Raw genomic sequence first — 21,626 nt, forward strand, 5'->3', positions numbered from 1 at the left:
GCTTCGCCCGCGCAGTCAAAGAAAAACCCGCATAGTTCCCGTTCCCGTGGGATTTCCGGGATAAAACCTATCCTATTTTCCGGGATAAAAAGTAGCCTATGTCCTTTCTCGGATATCAAAATATCTCTATACCAAATTTCATGCAAATTGGTTCAGTAGTTAAGGCGTGATTGAGTAACAGACAGACAGACAGAGTTACTTTCGCATTTATAATATTAGTATGGATTATTTTTGGTGGACTTATTTTCTTCAACTTACTTGCAAAAGTTTAAAGTACCAAATTGCATAGCAAATCGGGTTGATTTGTCATTGTATAAAATGTAATAATGTTCAGTATATTATATTCTTACGTTCTCAAACGTAACGTATATTATGTACGTTATAATCATATAAACTAGTTAAATATAGTTAATATATAACAAAACATAATTAATTAAAAATCATGAGAAATAAAACAACATATTATTAGGTATCTGAAAGAGTAGTTTTTATTTTATAGCATCTTTATGTAATCTTAACATTATAAAGTGTAAACGTTTGTTAATTTGTATGTTTGTAGAGAGAAATATTCGAAAGTACTGATTCGATCATGATACAATATTTTTGTTCTTGTTTAGGTATATCATTGAGTTTAGATTTCAATTACATTTTCTATGGTAAAATGTAAGCTGTCATTTCAATGTGAAATATGTCGTTATATTTATTTGCATGATACTTTAGATGAGCCCTTTACCACGTTATTTAAGGTCACTGAACATGCGCCATCGGGTTGGCAAAAATGCGTAAAATATTTTTTCCAGTCCAACTTTTTTGAGGAAATTCTAAATGAAGAGACATCTTTTTTTTAATTCTTGAATTCGATTATACGCTTGTATTATTTTGTGCGTCTGTACCAAAAGTAATTTTTAATTTTTTAAATTATGGAAATGTGAAATCAATTTCCTTTTTATGAACAATGGTGTGAAATTAACGTTATCATTTTGGCACTATCTCCAGTTATTTTTTTATGCTTCTGACGCACTGCAAATAATAATTAATTTTATACAAATGCAATATAGGTAATATAAAATTATCATGTACCTACCTATGTGTGTCTGTCTATAGCATCCTTTCAGCATATTATGCACATATTTTGTGAATGAACAGATTTCAGTACGATTTTTAAATAGTCATGTCTGGACCATTATTCTCTTGACAATCTATTCAAAACTATTGAAAAAATATGCTTGTTTCTTATAATGAAATTAACATCAACGAAAAAGTATTTTACAATAAAACAACCACAACCTAACCTACAGCCAGAATGTGACGTCACCACCCTGGGTTTCGACCATGGAGTTAAAACTGGTGGTCAGAGCAAAGCCGACAAGCCAGGTTAGTGTTATGGGCTTATGGCACAGATTAGATACTAGGTTATTGCGAGCGCTGAACCGTTCGAGCGAGTTTTTGGCCTGAATATTTTTAATAATATATATTTTTAGTGTAGCTGTGTGTAGGGAGATGAAATTAAAGATAGCGGCCAATTAAATTTTATATTTCTTCTAAATTACACAAAAATATACTATATAATTTTATTAACTACAATACGTGGGTCGGTGGCGAGAGTTACGGGACAACTGAGGGCGACGCTATGTGACTGTGCGACGCGGCCGAAAATCCTGCGTCAGCACAGCACCTACAATATTCCCCCCTTTTCAAAAAAAATGTGGAACATTTTTAAACAAAATCAAATTAAATTATCTTTATTTATATTACTAACTCGCACAACGAACCCTAACAATTCTGCTGACAGACAAAAGATAACAATGTGAAACATAATACAAGATTAGTCCAAGAGTCGGTGAAACATTTTGATAAACACACGAACATTTATTTTAAAAACATACATAACATATAAAAAATTACTATAGTCTGCAGCCATGGTGTTTGATGTAACGTTATGATGTCCTCTCTTGGCATCATTGCGGCCATTTGCCAACAATACTTGAATCTAATAAAGTCCTACGATCGAACAACATAACATTACATACACACAAACATTATAATGTAAAGTAACATTATTAATAAAAAATACGCAATGTATAATATTAAGGTATCATGTACCTAGTACATTAACATGCAAATAAAATCATATACGAAAATATAATTAAAATTGTTCCCGTCTCTTACACTATGACAATACAATAACAATGCAATGTATGAAACGTCATCATTTAAATTTTATAACACACAAGAAATACAACTTACATAATATTTGTTTATATAACTGCAATGAAAATTATTATGTTTCCGTACGGTGTCATTTCTTAAAAATACATATTCGCAATCAATTAAATCTTTATGTATGAACATTTTACACGGTAATTTATTAATTCTAGATACAGGTTTCATACTGTGTATAATCGACCTCAATTTATCAACATAACTATGTTCGTCACACGGTTTTATATTACTTGTGTCATAAAAATCACCAGGTAGCCTTATATTACTACCATAAATCATTTGAGCTGCAGTTACGCCTGTGTCTAATTTAACAGTTGTGCGTAACCCTAACAATACTGTTGCTAGCTCATCAACCCAAGAATTACAATTTAAACGAGCCATAAGCGCTGCTTTTAAAGTTCTATGCCAACGCTCTACTGCACCATTGCTCTGTGGATGATATGGGGTGGTCCGCAACTTTTGTATTCCCATTAATAACATAAGTTGCCTAAATAAATTACTTTCGAATTGTCGACCTTGGTCACTTGTAAGCCTAAGGGGACAACCGAACCTACAAATCCAACCCTCATACAACACCTTTGCCACAGTCTCCGCAGTAATTTCTTTTAATGGAAAAGCCTCGGGCCACTTGGTGTACCTGTCTATGATTGTTAGACAATATCTAAACCCTTCTGATGAAATTGGCAATGGCCCTACAAGATCAATATGTATATGCTCAAAACGGCTCGTGCCTTGAAAACTTCCTAAATCGGATACAGTATGTTTTGAGACTTTAGCTCTTTGGCACTTAATACATGTTTTAGACCAAATTCCTATATCCTTATTCATTTCTGGCCAAAAATATCTATCAGTTACTAATTTTTTTGTGGCTCTAATACCCGGGTGACTTAAATTATGCACAGCCTCAAAAGCTAAACGTCGAAATTGTTTAGGTAAATATGGTCGAATTCTATCTGTGGATGTTTCACAATAAATTTGTTTATTACAATCGAACATTGCAACACGCTTAAGTGTAAATTGACTGTTTGCGTTTGACATCATCCGTTTCCTGCGCTTGGGCGAGTTCTGCGAAATCTAACACGGTGGGACATGTTATTGTTTCAATTCTCGATAACGTGTCAGCGACTATATTTTCCCTACCTGTTACATGACGAATATCTGTACAAAACTCACTAATAAACATAATTTGCCTAGTTCTTCGAGCAGTTTCCCTATTTGTACCTATTTTACTAAATGCAAAACAAAGTGGTTTATGATCTGTATAAACTATTAATTCGCGGCCTTCAACCATGTTGCGAAAATGAATTATTGATAAATATATCGCTAATAATTCTCTATCATAGGTACTGTATTTACGCTGAGCTTCCGTAAGTTTACGTGAAAAATATCCTAAAGGTTGCCAAATATTGTTAATTTTTTGTTGTAAAACTGCACCTATACACGTATCTGAAGCGTCAGTCATAAGAGACAATGGGGAATCTAAGGAAGGATATGTCAACAAAACTGCATTTTTCAAATCTATCTTACATTGTTCGAAATTTTGCTCTGCTAATTTATTCCAATTAATTTTACTTTTATCTTTCCGTTTCGCACTACCAAGATATTTATTTAACTCTGACTGATGTTCAGCCGAGTGAGGAATATGAGATCTATAAAAATTTAACATGCCTAAAAATCTTCTAAGTTCTTCTATAGTACTAGGCTTAGGAAAATCTAAAATTGCTTTAACCTTGTCTTCGAGCGGCTTAATGCCCTCGGTAGAAACTTCGTAACCTAAAAACTCTAATTTTTGCTGACCAAAACTACATTTAGAAAAATTGATAGTTATACCGAATTGATTAAAACGTTCAAAAACTTGCTCTAAATGTTCTCTATGCTGAATTTCTGATTCTGAACTGATAATGACGTCATCGATAAAAATAAATAAGAAATCTAAACCTTTTAAAACTGTTTCTTGCATGAAACGTTGGAAAGTTTGCGCAGCATTTCGCAAACCAAACGGCATACGCATAAATTCAAATAAACCAAAAGGTGTAATAACAGCTGTCTTTTTTATGTCATTTTCTGCAACCGGCACAGAATTATAGGCTCTATTAATATCTAATTTAGAGAAAATTTTCTTATTACCCAAAATATATGTAAAATCATGTAAACGTGGTACTGGATAACGATCTGGCTTCGTAATTGTATTTAAACGTCTATAATCACCGCAAGGCCTAATATTACCATCTTTTTTAGGAACTATATGTAGTGGACTTGCCCAAGAACTACTACTCGGTCTACAAATCCCTAACTCTTGCATAACAATAAATTCATTTTTAGCCTTTACGTACCTGTCAGGAGGAAGCTGCCTCGCTCTCGCATGCACCGGCGGTCCTGTCGTCTCGATATAGTGACAAACATCGTGTTTTGGCGTCTCTTTGTAAGAAATAGGTTTAGCTAAATCAGGGAATTTATTCAATAAATCGGAATATGGACATTCCATAACAGTTTTTAAAGTGGGCACAGTAGAATTTGAGATATTTCCCTTAGTACTCAAATTAGTTACTTGATCAATCAATCTACGTCCGTTTAAATCAATTAATAATTTATGATTAGCTAAGAAATCCGCACCAATAATTGGTTGCTTTACATCCGCTAATATAAAAATCCAACGGAACGGTCGTCTCAGACCCAAATCTAGAGACAAAAAATGAATACCATATGTTTTAATTTCCGTTCCATTAGCAGCAAATAATTTATATTTATTACCTTCTGCATAAACCTTACCATACACCACACTACGCGGGATGACGGACACATTTGCACCACTATCAACTAAAAAGTTTAGTCCTGAATTTCTGTCCAAAACACTGAGACGGTTATTTATGTAGACTCGGTCGCAGGCACCCGTCGCTGGCTGCACCGATGCTAGTTTTCCGCTGGTCTCTCACGCTGACTAGGTTTCCAGTTGCACGGTTTCACACATTTCGTCGCTTTGTTTTTATATTTGTAATGATATTTACAAAGCCAATTGGGATTATGCCTTTGATTATGTTGAAATCTACCTCTTGACCTGGATCGTGACCTCGTTCTAAAATTTTGTGTATTATTTCTTGTTTCCAATCTTCTCAGTCGATTACTTAATTTTTCTATCTCACCAATCAAATTATTTTCTGGACTGTTGCTTAAACTGGACTGTTGAACTGCTGATACCGAGTTTAAGGGTGTCATACTCTCCATAACTTTATCTGCAATTGATGCCAAAATATCTTCACTTTTACTCTCGGAAACGGCTAACACAGCTCTTATTGCCGGCGGTAATAAATTTTGCCATAAAACTAGAAGTGTTTCTGTTGTTACTCGTCCACGCGCCAAATCTTGCATTTTCCTCATTAATTGTGACGGTTTTTGATCACCCAATTCCATTTCGCCGATTAATTTTTTTATTTGTCTGTCTTCCGATTCTTCAAAAATTTGTAATAATCTTCTTTTTAATTTTTCGTATTTTCCGGTCTCCGGCGGGCTAATTAAAATGTCCGTGACTTGTTCGATTACTTCTGGCGTTAATTTAGAAATTACTATTTGGTATTTCGCCTCATCTGACATTTTCTGTGGCGATAAAACTGCTTCCGTTTGAATAAACCATATCTTCGGCGATTTCTTCCAAAAATCTGGGATGCGGGACGTAATGGAGATTGACGATAAACTTGCAAATTCTTCTTTAACGGGTTCCATGGTGATATTAAATTTTTATATGTAGATTTTATGTGTTATTAAATTTTATTTATTTAAATTTTACCGCTGCCACCGCCCTGTAGTTTCTTCTTGAGTTGTCCGTATATATAATTATAATATATTAATTTTGAATATTTATTCTCCCTACTACACACTCACGTCGATATAATATTACGTCGATACAGCTGTCGTCGAGATCACGTCGGTATAATCACGTATCACGTCGGGGTATCACGTCGGGGTCACCAATTTAGTGTAGCTGTGTGTAGGGAGATGAAATTAAAGATAGCGGCCAATTAAATTTTATATTTCTTCTAAATTACACAAAAATATACTATATAATTTTATTAACTACAATACGTGGGTCGGTGGCGAGAGTTACGGGACAACTGAGGGCGACGCTATGTGACTGTGCGACGCGGCCGAAAATCCTGCGTCAGCACAGCACCTACATATTCAAAACTATTAATTAAGCTTTATATATGCCTGTTTCTTATATGGAATATTAAATCAAGAATCACGTATTTTAAGAACAATAAAACAGTCACAACCTAAAAACAATTTATTCAACCCTAGCTCAACATCTCCTGTATTTCGTTCAAAGTTTTCCCCTTAGTTTCTGGCAGACAGAAGAATGTGAACAGAAAAGCTAGGATACAGCAGCCACCGAAGAGCCAGAACGTGACGTCACCACCCAGGGTCTCGACCATGGAATTGAAGCTAGTGGTCAGAGCGAAGCCGACAAGCCAAGTTAGTGTTATGGCGAGAGCCGACCCATTCGAGCGAACGTTTGGCCTGAACATTTCGCCTACTATTGCGTTGGGGATTGTGCCGAATCCTGGAAAGTAAAATTTATGTACACTATGTACTGTATATAATTTTCATTAATATTTCAGATAATTACTGCAACGTTTGTATCAATAATTATTTGAACTTTACATCGATAATAATTGAGCGATCTGGAAGAAGTAATTTAAGCTTCTTTAATCGGAGAATTTTATTAAACTACGCAGAAGAATATCGAAGTGAAGTGAAGAACTTCCCATTTTATTTTCTACTAGCTTTCTACCCGCGGCATCGCCCGCGCAGTCAAAGAAAAACCCGCATAGTTCCCGTTCCCGTGGGATTTCCGGGATAAAACCTATCCTATGTCCTTTCTCGGGTATCAAAATATCTCTATACCTAATTCCATGCAAATTGGTTCAGTAGTTAAGGCGTGATTGAGTAACAGACAGACAGACATAGTTACTTTCGCATTTATAATATTAGTATGGATTACAACTTGATGAGACATAAACATTATAATAACTTTACCTGCTTCATAACAGAAGAAGTAAACAATGAGCGCCACCATCGGCAACCATCCGATACTCGCAAGAACTGGACTCTTCACCCTGTCCAGATAGAAATATAAACCAAGCACCGACTGAAAGAATAAATACAAATTGTTTAGTAGATTTCATATTATTGTCTACTTCTTTTCCTATCCTACTATCATCACTACATAGTATAAAACAAAGTCGCTTTCCCTGTCCCTATGTCCCTATGTCCCTTTGTACGCTTAAATCTTTGAAACTACGCAACGGATTTTGATGCGGTTTTTTTTAATAGATAGAGTGATTCAAGAGGAAGGTTTATATGTATAATAACATCCATTAAATAGTGGAAAAGTACTGTTATTTTTGAGGTTTCTAATGTGATGTCGTAAAAAATTACATTTTTTCCGCTTACATTGCAAACGCAGGCTGAACCCTACGAGTTTTATCAAAATAATGAAAAGGCTAATATTGAAAAGGTCTACAGAAAAGTCCGCGATGGTATATGTCTATCTCTTATGGATAACCCACAATAACTTTTTTTTGTCATTTACTTTTTACGACAAATATTGGCTAATTTTTGATGCGATTTTAACCAATACAGCATTAATCCTTAGCCATTTAAATACCTTGAATACATTGTTCATTTAATATAGATCTATATGGCCCTTTACACCGTATGATTTAAGTGAATATTTTCGAAGATATTACAGATTTAAAAATTGCGGGACGTAGCGTTTGCGGCGGTACCGGCCGGCCGCCCGGCTATCTATTTTACCTCTATACACGTGCGAAGCCGGAGCGGGCCGCTATGTTTTTATATACAACGTTCACAGTTTTTCTGTAGTGTATTTAGGTATCAGTATCAGCTTTGCACCCGTGCGAAGCCGGGGCGGGTCGCTAGTAATATTATAAATGTGAAAGTTAGTGAAGATGGATGTATGTGTATGTATGTTTGTTACTCTTTTCCGCAAATACTACTGAACCGATTACAATGATATTTAGCACACATATAGTGGGTAACTTGGATTAACACATGGGAAAGGTTTTATCCCGGAAATCTCACGGGAACGGGAGCTATGTGGGTTATTCTTTGAAAACGCGGCGAAGCCGCGGGCGGAACCTAGTTATTAATAAACTTGTGTTCCTTTTCCTAGCATATTTATTCCAATAGACATATAAAATAACATTAATTAATTTATAAGTATACTAGCGGTCCGCCCCGGCTTCGCCCGTGGTACATATGAAAAATAGATGTTGGCCGATTCTCAGACTTACCCGATATGCACAGAAAATTTCATGAGAATCGGTCCACCCGTTTCGGAGGAGTATGCAGACTAACATTGTGACACGAGAATTTTATATATAAGAAGATGATATACTAACCAAACTAACAGCACACGCAACCATCGACATCATCAACAGTATCTTCCTTCCAGATCTATCAATAAACGTAGGTGCAATTAAACTGGAAACCAATCTAGTGACACCAATAATAATTGTTGCTATTTGCGGCTCTATTGAAGAACCAGCAAGTTTGAATATCGTTGTAGCAAAAAATAATACTACGGCTACACCACTTGTTTGTTGAAAAGCTCCTGAAAGAAGAAGACAGAAGAAGAGACAATTTAGTTTTGGAAAAAAAGTGTTAGAAGTTTAAAATATGGATATTCATATGGGGTTCAAAAGTGTCAGGGTCATACAAAGATATAATCACAATGATACAATGCCTGAATAAAAACGTATAATTTGACAAGATTCAAAGGTACCAAAATCGTCGCCTTACTCCATGACATGACGGTATTGCCATGACGCGACTTTGAAATTTTACTCCCAATGCGCCATAAAAAATAGCCTAGAGTCCTTCTATAGAAACATTTTTTTTATGTTTTCACCAAACATTTTCAATTTTAGTTGTTTTATTATTAAACTAGCGGTCCGCCCCGGCTTCGCCCGTGGTACATGTTTACGTTTTCTCTACATAAGAACCATCCTCGTACTTCAAGGAATATATTAAAAAAAGAATTATCGAAATCGGTTCAGCCGTTCTCGAGTTATGCGCTTACCAACACATTTTGCGATTCATTTTTATATATAAGAAGATTAATTTAATCATCAGTAATATTATGTCACTCAAAACAATATCAAACGTATAATTATCTACATTTAAGGACTGATTTTTCAATCCTTGGTTAAAACTTATTCGTCGAATAATGTGTAAAACTACCATTTTAAAAACGTATTATATTATTGGACGGATAAGTTTTAACATTGCATTCTGCACATTTCAAGCATTGAAAAATCGGCCCTAAGGCTAATTAAAAAATTCTTACCTAACGTGAAGGTTAAAAACAGCGACATTCTATTCGACTTAAAAGTAAATATTTCAGTCCAATCTTGTATTTTTGTTGTTTCAGATCCTTTTGTTTGTGAAAATGTTTCTAGAGTTTTATCTACATCCCCAGATCTACCAAGTCGGTTAAGTGTTTTCGCTGTTTTTATAGTATCACCTAAAAATAAAAAAAATAAGTACCCAATTTACAAACAAAAAATAATAATATTATAACGATCTTAGATAAACGTGCAGTAAAGATAATGTTTAAAATTCAATAAAATTTAACCCTTAGCAGGTATCGTGGGTCAAATTTGACCCAGAAGCGAACATTTTCGGTTATAATTCTTTTAATATTTATGCAACGACCGTGCGCTTCTAGCCTTCTACGTATTCTCAGTGCATCGCTAGCTGCGGCGGGGGGTGGAAGTGCAACGCTGGGTCTATCTTAGGAGCGGAGGTAAGTGGCTGTCTGGGTCACGTTTGACCCACGACACCAAATAAGTAACTTTTTTCACTGAGTGTAATAACGTACTTTTTTTGTTTTAGTGTTTATTTGTAATACAATGGAGGCTTTTTGAACGACAGACAAATCGAGGAGTTGATATAGACGACTTAAGTGATGATTTGGAATCGGAAAATGAAAGGACACCAAATATAAACCAACTTTGTGACGACGAAATCATCAGCGATCGAGACAGTCCCTAACCTGTTAGTTGCTCAGAAGACAGTGTATTTGGAGTAAGTTCTGACGACAGTGAAAACGAAGAGAAGAATACGAGAATAAGAGAAAATACGAGGAACGAAAATACGAGAGATGAGAGCGAAGAAGATGAGGATGATGGTTGATGGTAGAAGTCATTTTGGTTTTGGTTGTCATTTTTTTTATTTTATGCTGATCTCAGAAGTATATTATTTTTTTGTTATTATAAAGATATGAGAAGTGCCATAAAAATCTTTTAGTTAAATTTTTTCTTACATTTCTACTTTTTTTTATGTTTTAAGTTCACATTAACCAAATAAAGCCAAAAAATAAGGTAATTTACAAATGTGTGTAAAACATGATATTTTTTTTATATTCTAAAATTAAACAAATTTAATTTTGTAAAAAAATATTTTTTATTTCATAACTAACCATATTTTATACAAATTATAAAAAAATCAACGTTCTACAACAGATTGTTTGGTATGGGTAAAATTTGACCCACGATACCGGTAGTGTTGCCAAAAAAGGCGATACCAGCTAAGGGTTAATTCAATGATTTTATATTGATAACTTATCGAGGATTTTTTTTTATACTTCGTTAACTTAGTTCGCTAAAATAAAATACGGAAAGAAACACACAAAGTAACACATTTAGTTTCCTTACAAGAAACACGCCCATAGAACATACATAAAATCGGTTGGTCCTATAATCAACTTACCTTTCATAGCCAAGTAAACAGGTGACTCAGGTATGAACAAAATACCAATCATGTGTACTATAGAAATCCCCAAAGCTATATACCCTGTTGCCACATAGGACACAAAAGGTACCACAGAATATACCAGGAGCGTGCCTGAAATACCCACGATTGATGTGGATGTCAAGAGAATCCCCCTTATGTGTGTAGACCTGTAACAAAATCGAATTACTGGCAATCAGTGAATAAAAATGTATGGAATCGCTGTTTCAATTGGTCACGCGTGTGCTTGACCGATTTTGTGAAATCTTTTTCTGTTAATATCAAGAGAAGGTCCGAAAGTACCTAATCTTTAAAAATAGATACCCAAACATAATACAATTGAAAAGTCATTGTAAGTAGAGCAGTGTAGAGCAGTGGTGGCTCAGTGGTAAGACCTCGGACTTCGAATCGATAAGTCCGGGGTTCGAGACCAGGCTTGCGCGTAGGAAATAGATTGAATTTTCAATTTGCGCATGTTGCATCATCACCACTGCTCGAACGGTGAAGGGAAACATCGTGAGGAAACCGACATGTCGAAGAATCAAAAAGTTCGACGACATGACGTGTCATCCGCCAACCCGCACTTGGCCAGTGTGGTGAATTATGGCCAGCATGATGATGTAAGCAGAGGCCCTAAACGTGTGGCAATAGATAAACAAAAAACGTCAGAACACATTAATAAAAGTTCTCGAAAAGAATCATTCGATATTTTTTGTTAGACTAGGTCAGGTATGATATGCCTCTATCTAATACCTGACCTAGTTTAACAAATATTATTTACTCCAAACAGCGTAGGGTTATTAATCGCTTCTAAGTGACAGATAATAATGTAAAATATTCCGTCTCAGGGCAGTGTATTACGTCATAATACTGCATTTTTAGTTATTGAATATTCTTGCAGGATATTGTAAGATAATTTAAATAATTTTTGTAGGTACCATCCTTGTCATATAATTTTTGATAACAAAAGCGTGCGAGTTCACGTGAGTTATAACCGTCAGATTTTAATCTTGTGATCTTACCGATAAATCTAATGCGATAGGGAAAATAACGCCTATCGAAGATTTAGAATTTAGATAGTTGAATTAAATGTAGATTGGAAAAGTTTTACTGTTTTACATTAGAAAATAAACGTATAAATGATAGTAAATTGAGCGGAATAAATGTGAGTCGTCACGAGGTTTTTGATAATTTTCCTTGATGTTATTTGCGATTTCATACAATATGTTGTATTTGTTATTCAAACATTATGATAATCTAATGCGGTAGAATATTTACCTATATTCTAATGTATGACGTTTTCATTGCCTACGATATTATTATAGCGAATCGTTCGCTGAAAGAGCAACTATAGAGTTTCCTGCCGGTTCTTCTCCATACTACTTTTTGAATTGGTTGTAAATGTTGAAGAAGTTATGAAATAATTAGTTTGAGAATGTGATATAACAGTATTTATTTATGTTTCTTTAAGCGTTTTTTTTGTGGTTTATTTGTGTTTAAATACACAATACGGATAACAGAATTAGTAAGATAAAACACAAACATTAATCAAGCAGTGTCCCAAGAATTTAGGGATAAACTGAGTAACTAATTGATTGAACTGAATAAACTAATTATTTGCAAAACAAAAATGTGAGGGAGAAGAATACATTTATATATTCTGCCAAATTAAACAAAGGGTCAAAATTACATCATTTGGTCCACTACAGTTAACTGCAATGCTAGACGATATTACATCTTATTACAATTAAGGTCTAATTTTGACTGCTACTGTATAGCAGTTGCTGAAGTAACTAAAGTCCTTTGATTCAATATCAGTAAAAAGACATCTGGAAAATTACTGAAGGCTATCCTTTTCCAACAACCGCTGGGGCAAACATGTACTAGAGTGGAGACCGCGGCTCGGCAAACGTAGCGTAGGACGCCCTGCTACACGGTGGAGTGACGACATCCGCAGGATTGCTGGGCAAAACTGGCGACAACGAGCGAATGACCGGGCTCAATGGCGTGCCATGACTGAGGCCTATGTCCAGCAGTGGACAAACATAGGCTGTTAATGATGATGATGATGATCCTTTTCCAAACTTTTATCAATACCTCTTATCTATGTTTGTCACAAAACTTACGAAACGACTTAACACATTTTCATCAATGATATAAGTAAATTCAAATTTAAACTCATAAATTTATTTATTCAATTAGGCTTCTTCTAAAAGCACTTTTGAATCGTCATACCATTTACCACCAAACGGAAAGCAGTCCTACAGAAAAGAGTTAATTAATATTCGACGACGCGGTTGGCGCAGTGGTAAAGTAACTGCCTACTGAGCGGACGGTCCCGGGTTCGATCCCCGGTCAGGGCAAATATTTGTGTGATGAACTCAATTATTTGTTCTTGGGTCTGGGTGTTATTATCTATATATGTATTTATTAAATATTATATTTATCGTCGCCTAGTACCCACAACACTAGCCTTAATTGCGCTTACTGTGGGACTAGGTCGATTTGTGTAATAATGTCCTATAATATTTATTTATTTATTATTTAATATAGGAGTAGTAGTAGTAGGATTTTGTTTATAAACTATTTTTAACTAGCGGTCCGCCCCGGCTTCGCCCGTGGTTTACGTTTTCTCTCCATAATAGCATTCCTCATACTTCATAGAATATGATAAAAAAAAGAATTAACGTAATCGGTTCAGCCGTTCTCGAGTTTCGCGCTTACCAACACATTTGGCGATTATTTTTTACTATACTGCCGTCCTTTAACTAAAAAGCCGTTAACCAACAAATGGTCAATTTTCAGTTTTAAATGTAGGGTGACAGAGTTCAAGATTCTCTATCTTTCTGTCTAAGAATCATTTCTCTAGCATTAATAGTTAAAGAGATATAAAAATATTGTAAGCCGTTAAATAACACAATTTTCAGCGATTTCATAACTTGAAAGCGTCTAACCAACACTACTTCGCTAAATTTCCTTTAAAGTACCTTAACCGCCAGATTTAATAATTATTTTTTAGCTTTTTACTTGACTAAAAGTACGTTATCAGATTATACTTGACTATAGAGACGCAAAAGGACTATAACTGCTTTATGATAAGCTTTCATATAACTATTCCAATGGAAATCCTTACCTTATTTGCAGTTACTCGCCCTTAACGCTTTTTTAGTTAACCCTTATTAAAACGCTGGGAGCTATACTTCCCACGTCTCAGATTGAAGTAAATCGTGTTTTATTTTTATAATATGCTTAAACCTAATGCAGTGTAATATTTATCTACGCAATCTTAACATTTTAGAGATCTTTTTTTCATGGAAAAACTTTTCAGAGAATTATTACATGTCATGGTAAACACACGTCAAAGTCAGGTGACGTGATTTTGCAGCCGAAAACGACCGTTATTTTTTAGTTTTTGGTGTAGTGCTCAAAAAAAATTAGATAAGTAGATTTGAGTTCTAGCTATGTAAACTAGACTATATTACGGTTGCGTGAAACGTAAAAATATGCCCAGAATCTTTCGTTTATACCTTGGTAGAGTCGATTGAAATTAAGTCTTTAAGTGGGAAGATATCATCCCAGTGTTTGTCACTGCACACGACATTCGGAAATTCTATATATAAAATCTGTGTGTCTAAAAAATCTTTTTTAGTTGGTATAAGCAACTTATTTATTGTTATTCGTTATTTCCTGATCAGATAATTAGAAATCTTAACTCAATACATTAGTATTTACCTATTGTTTTTATTTTGTTTTAGAAAAATGCCATTTTTATGTTGAAGTCATTCATTTTTCAATTCCCGAATTCTTCCCTCAGTAAAAGAAACTTGCATTGATGAGTACTTTCACCTCCTTTATTAAAAAACTTGATCTTTATAATTTTTTACTATAACATTAAATTCACAAGTGGAGTCAGGGCAACTAACTAGTGTTTTAAAATATTGATGTCTGGAGTGGACACTGGGAGCTATAGTTCCCACCTTTCCAAACTTTTTACAAGAGAGAACAGATGACGGGATATATACTTCCCACCGAAAAAAGGGTACTTCCCCCCCACTAACCCCTTTTTTGTGTGTATTTTTGAAATCTACGACCCAAAATTACCCAGGAACGTATCTTACTTTTTTGTTAGCTCCTCCACAGGCTCGCGTTTGAATAAGGGTTAAGTAATTTTATTTAGGACAAATTCTAATAACACTTTTTTGCTTAGCTACAAAGCAGCTAACCCTCATTTTTTAGCTAAAAGGCAGTTATCCGATTCTGGTGATGCATCAGTTTTGGGGATGAGAGTGATGATGAAATAATGTCGCCCCCAAGCAGAGTACCGATTGCTTTTGATTTTCTTTTACAAGACGTATTATTTCTGATCAAGTTTACTAAGTTTTAAACAATCTAGCAGCTAAATTACGGAAAATATAACAAGTCAAAGTTACGAAAATTTGGTAGATAATGGTTATGACATTGCGAACTTTCAATCGTACTTCTCTGTTTAGACTCTGATTTGTCTCTGAAACCGAGAAAGAGGACATAGGCAGTCTATACTATTTAATTTTTAAAACTATTTATTAATTATGTAAGTAATTACCCCTTGGATGGAATTAGTAATCGACTGTCAAGCAATGTACTAGAGATGGTGATACAAAAATTGTTATGAGTACACTACCTTTGACCCGCTGACGGGGAGACCATTTTGCCACTATTGCTATTTTTTCTTTTCTTTATATTAGATTATTAAGATTTGTATTTTTTTACATGGTAGCAAATAAAAAGTTTTCTACCTCCTGCTATTTTTCACATATTCTGGTATATTATATATTTTCTAAATGTGGATGAAAGAGTCTTCTAATCATTTGATAAGCGGTTCTACATTATTTATTAAGAGCATCCCACATGTAAGAGCTTGAAGCCCTATTGAAACCAGGTTGTTTTTTTCAAAAACCTCGTGCACAAGTCTTAATTTTTTTTTCAGGAAACGATTTATGTTTACATTGTTTGTGGTTCTATAATATGTACTCACATATCCGTGACTCGTATGATGGCTTCGCAAAAGAGTATTTATAAAATAACGTTATAATTGCAATTGTAAATGAAAATACGATTCCAAAAAGAAAAGCGAGAAGATTTATCTATAATCTTAACCCCTTAATGAGCCTCTGTAATGAAATAAACGTGAACATGACGAGAAATAAAGGTTAATTTTATCAACAACTTAAAAGAGTCATTTAGTAAAAGAGTTACAATACTTGTTACTCACAAACAGACGCAAGAACCATTAATTTAGATAGTGTTTAAATCCTTAATACATAAACCTAAAAGCTTTTGATCCTTTTCCTTTCCATTGGTTGACCTAGAGGATGTAATTCCCGAGAGCAAAGCCTCAGACAGCAGCAAATTTTTAACATAGTAAGATTAAAATTTAGTACAACTATATAGAATCATAGTACAAAAGCATCTAAAAGCCCTTAAACGTTGATTATAAAGTTTTTGAAATTTAAATTAAAGCGAAAGTCATAGTAGCTTAACGACGTTTTAGGTAAGCATTTTATTACTAAATAAAAAAAAAATCCCAAAATGAAAATAAAAATGCTAAATTACTTAGCTAAAAAGTCGCTTTGGTATGTTAACGGCCGTCTTGTCCAGTAAATAGTTAAAATTTTCAGATTATATGCTGAACTAAACTAGAAAAATTGAATTTAAAAATAAATTATAACAGTTTCTGGGTAAAAACTATTATTTATATATAATATAATTAAATTTCGATCGATGTATCTCACAATAATTATTCTAAGTGTCATAATTTTTAAGAAATAACGATTTCCGTGTTTTTTGCCATTTACTCGAAACTCACTTCGTGGGCTTAACGGCTTTCTAGTTAAAGGACGGCAGTATATTATACCTATATTACCCATTACAGGTAAAACTGTCCACAGAACAACGTTTCCTAAGCCAGTTAGTATATAATATCTCATACCTTTCAAAATAGAAATAGAAATTGAAAATTTTATACTTTTGAAAATAGAACGTCCTGACAACATTACAAACAAACAGATATACAATTTACAATAGGATTTACTTACGCTATCTCGCCAACATACACAATATTCCCAACCGTGGTTACACCCATGCCTAAGCCACTTATAATCCTCAAAGCATATACCATTGTGATATTCTTGGTTGTTATCACAAGGATATACGATATTATGTTGAGAAATCCTCCGATTAACAAACATGGCTTTCTGCCAATTAGGTTTGATAATATTCCCGTTACGTATGGCCCTGAAAAAGGATAAGGCTGGTTGCAGAGCTTGACCGACCGTCAGTGCGTACCGTCGGTCCTGACGATACGCATCAACAATTGTATGACTATGACACTAATGCGCATGACAATACGCGTGCGCGTGCGTATGGTCGGTCTAGCTATGAAGGGTTTTATGAATTTCCATACATATGACAAGCGCGACTGACGTACGCACTGATGGTCGGTCAAGCTCTGCAACCAGCCTAATGTTTTAATATCTAGTTAATTTTCGTAGTTTTACTCGTTTTCTTAATATTATACCTACCTACACTTTAAGTATTATTGTATTTCAATCATTTCTATTGTTTTGACTTTGATAATATATAAATACTACTGTGCCCCGCGGTTTCACCTGCATTGCTCGGCTCCTGTTGGTTTTAGAGTGATGATATACCTATAAGCTATAACCTTCCTCGATATGGGCTATCTAACACCGAAAGAATTTTTAAAATCGGACCAGTAGTTCCTTAGATTATCGCGTTCAAACAAACAAACGAACAAACTCTTCAGCTTTATAATCTTATATATAAAATTCTCGTGTCACAATGTTAGTCTGCATACTCCTCCGAAACGGGTGGACCGATTCTCATGAAATTTTCTGTGCATATCGGGTAAGTCTGAGAATCGGCCAACATCTATTTTTCATATGTACCACGGGCGAAGCCGGGGCGGGCCGCTAGTATGTATATAAATCTCGTGTCACAATGTTTGTCCTCAATGGACTCCTAAACCACTAAACCGATTATAATAAAAATCGCACATCATGTGCAGTTCGATCCAACTTGAGAGATAGGATAGGTTTTATCCCGGAAATCCCACGGGAAAGGGAACTATGCGGGGTTTTCTCTGAAAACGCGGGCGAAGCCGCGTGCGGAAAGCTAGTATTAGTATAGATTGGTCTGAGTTTCTCTTTTCGTGGATTTCTATTGTAACTAAAAAAAATCTCGTTTCCAACGCATGTGATTAGTTTATTCGTAATGCGATTCAATAAGTGAAACAGATGTGGAATAAATTTGTTTCTTAAATACTTGAAAAGGGACACTTTTCACCCGTGTAATCAGAAAATAATTTCTAGGCATCTGTTTCTCTTAATATAAGAAAAATAGTAGTATATTGCAGCTAAAGTAAGACCTAATAAGCTTGCTTATTTGTTTCTGTATATAGAATATTTGCAATGGTAGTTGTATTAAATAACTAGATTTCCGCCCGCGGCTTCGCCCGCGTTTTCAAAGGAAAACCCGCATAGTTCCCGTTCCCGTGGGATTTCCGGGATAAAACCTATCCTATGTGTTAATCCAAGTTACCCTCTATATGTGTGCTAAATTTCATTGTAATTGGTTCAGTAGTTTTTACGTGAAAGAGTAACAAACATCCATACATCCATACATCCATACATCCATACATCCATACATCCAAACAAACTTTCGCCTTTATAATAGTATTAAGATATTAAGATTAAGATTATCTTTTCGATCAATAATTATTCATACCTTGTTGACTGCTTAAAGACTTCATATTCCTGTACCTACTATTTCTACTACTATTACTTCTACAAACAGAACCATAACTTATAATTTAACAAAGAGTGTAGTGTAAATAAGTAAGTAAGTCATTATAGTATTTTCTAGGAATATAATACGGATTTTTATCTCTCAATTATAAAATCAAATGTTCTAATGTTTAATTCCTTCTAATCAATCATTTACGTTTAGAATCGGTTTTATTATTTTCCGTTTGCTAATTATGCCCCTTTAACAATTTTTGACCTATATTTTACATTTTTAACTGACAGATAAGCTAAACATAACATATCCAGAACATAATATTATCCAGAAGATAAATAATTAGACTTACCCACCATAGCGCCTATATACAGTAAAGACCCGACCCATGAGGCTTCGAGATCTGATATTGGTTCTTCCAAAGGATTGTCTGTAGTGTTTTGAAGTTTTGGTATGATGGGTGCAGACCACCCGACACTGTAGCCAACCACGATTTGACCTATGTTAACTGAAAATAAGAAAAATACAGTAAATAAGTTTAGTGGCATTCTTTGAGTTTTCTTTTCGTATTTATTGAGAATCGGAATAGTTTAAAAAGATTGCTCTACTACTCTAGGTACAGCCGTAGATGATAATCAACACAGATATGCTCCCTCTCCCTCTCCCTCTCCCTCTCCCTCTCCCTCTCCCTCTCCCTCTCCCTCTCCCTCTCCCTCTCCCTCTCCCTCTCCCTCTCCCTCTCCCTCTCCCTCTCCCTCTCCCTCTCCCTCTCCCTCTCCCTCTCCCTCTCCCTCTCCCTCTCCCTCTCCCTCTCCCTCTCCCTCTCCCTCTCCCTCTCCCTCTCCCTCTCCCTCTCCCTCTCCCTCTCCCTCTCCCTCTCCCTCTCCCTCTCCCTCTCCCTCTCCCTCTCCCTCTCCCTCTCCCTCTCCCTCTCCCTCTCCCTCTCCCTCTCCCTCTCCCTCTCCCTCTCCCTCTCCCTCTCCCTCTCCCTCTCCCTCTCCCTCTCCCTCTCCCTCTCCCTCTCCCTCTCCCTCTCCCTCTCCCTCTCCCTCTCCCTCTCCCACTCCCTCTCCCTCTCCCTCTCCCACTCCTCTTTAAAGAACTACCATGCAATTTTTATTCCTAACAACACTAAACGAAATATCAAAAAATATCATCATAATATTTTAACTATTTCTACTAAGAGCCGATTTTTCAATGCTTGGATAAAACTTATTCGTCGAATAATGTATGAAACTACCATTTTAAAAACGTATTCTAATTGCCCGTATTTGACAGTTTACGTGACATTTTAATAATAATATTATGGTGTATAATACTTTATTGGACGGATAAGTTATATCCAAGCATTGAAAAATCGGCCCTATATCGTATTGCTTAAGATTATTCTTTATGCACTGCATATCATTAAAATCTTTCCCCTGGTCCCATTAATTATTGCCATGATTAAAAACACATGCTTCGTCGAATTTCATTTTACACAATACCTTTCAACTTTTTTTAATAGAAATGTACAAGCCCTTTATATCTTGTGAGGCCATGCATGAAACCCGTGTAAGTATTATTCATTAATATAATGAATTACTGAACAATTTTCAGTGATAATATTGTTCTATTATAGATTGCTGTGTATAAAAATCTATAGTAGAGTCAAGAGTAGCGTCGAGAGAAAGATTTGAAAATTAAACTTGTATAGTGAGACTCATTACTTAATATTATCTGCTTATTGAAGTAAACGTACCATTCTCAAAATAATTAATTAACTTAGACGAAAGAGAACAGTTGAAAACAATATATTGGTTAAGTTAAGTTAGCATTAATGCGTTCACGAAATTTTAAAACTTAAATTATTGTCTACTTTTAGGGTAAACAGGCGTAGAGCATAATTCGTTGTTCTTAGTGCGTTCGAAAAGATTCTATGCAATGTTCTAATACTAAACAACAATGAATACGAGTTTTCGTTTACACTAAAAAATCACGAAAGAATGATCTTGCTCTAGCTCTTGGTTCGTTTGATGTAATACAAAGTCGCTCTGTATTTCCCTATTATGTTTAAATCTTTAAAACTAGTCAACGGGTTTTGATGCGGTTTCTTTAGTAGATAGGGTGATTGAAGAGGAAATTTTATATGTATAATTAATTAGGTTTCAAACACATCGTGTGATTCCGCGGGCGGATAGCTAGTATTATAATAAGATTTGTATCTCACAATCATTACTTACTACAGGCCACAATAATCAGCTGATACGTCAAAGTAGCCTCCATTTTGAATCCCCCTATTTCTTTATATTGGTACTTGCGCGCCTCCATGGGTCCGTTACACTAATACCACTATGACTTTCAGATATCTAATTATCATTTCAATTAATGAACGCGATAGTATCTATTGATCATAATCTGAATTGTTAATTGTTGGGTACCGTTGATTAAATTATATTCGATAATTTCCACGAATAATTAAATAAATAAATATTTTCAGGACAATTTTCACACACGGCACGATCTGATCCCATACTAAGCTTTCGCTTGTGTTATGGAAACCAGATGGTTGACAAACATATAATTTTAATTAATACTTATATAGATAATTAACCAGACACAGAGCAAACATTTAATTATGTTCATCACACAAATATTTGCCCCGGGTGGGAATCGAACCCACGACCTCTCAACCTTCACAATTATTAAAAAATTATTCATATACATAACACCAAATAATGGTCATAGGAAATTCTATATGGTGAAGTTATTTCCCGTTCTCGCGTCTCACTATGTATGCTTAGATCTTTAAAATT

The 21,626-nt window shown here is 35.0% G+C and overlaps 3 protein-coding genes across 3 annotated transcripts in view; all 3 read right to left on the bottom strand.

Annotated features, from left to right (window-relative positions):
- LOC149478086 (facilitated trehalose transporter Tret1-like) overlaps positions 1-4,626 on the bottom strand; it is a 16,971-nt gene extending 12,345 nt beyond the window's left edge. Inside the window, exon 1 of the mRNA XM_089709643.1 lies at positions 4,557-4,626. Coding sequence (XP_089565769.1) covers positions 4,557-4,626 — 70 coding nt within the window. The remainder of the gene's footprint in view (positions 1-4,556) is intronic.
- LOC149478087 (facilitated trehalose transporter Tret1-like) lies at positions 987-21,157 on the bottom strand. The gene is made up of 9 exons (XM_089709894.1): positions 21,054-21,157; positions 19,184-19,339; positions 17,109-17,307; positions 11,014-11,204; positions 9,590-9,766; positions 8,643-8,854; positions 7,255-7,366; positions 6,492-6,778; positions 987-1,287 (listed from the first exon to the last, which is right to left on the bottom strand). The coding sequence occupies exons 1-8, from the start codon at positions 21,139-21,141 to the stop codon at positions 6,513-6,515; spliced, it is 1,401 nt and encodes a 466-aa protein (XP_089566020.1). The 5' UTR covers positions 21,142-21,157; the 3' UTR covers positions 987-1,287; positions 6,492-6,512.
- On the bottom strand, positions 4,719-6,137 carry LOC149478088 (uncharacterized). The gene has a single exon (XM_089709944.1). The coding sequence runs from the start codon at positions 5,938-5,940 to the stop codon at positions 5,134-5,136; it is 807 nt and encodes a 268-aa protein (XP_089566070.1). The 5' UTR covers positions 5,941-6,137; the 3' UTR covers positions 4,719-5,133.
- Positions 21,158-21,626: the final 469 nt, after the last annotated feature.

The sequence above is a fragment of the Colias philodice genome, chromosome 23 (assembly GCF_061535455.1).
Source record: "Colias philodice isolate Cphi_HAF_F1 chromosome 23, ilColPhil1 Martin Lab GWU primary, whole genome shotgun sequence".
Classification (NCBI taxonomy): Eukaryota; Metazoa; Arthropoda; class Insecta; order Lepidoptera; family Pieridae; genus Colias; species Colias philodice.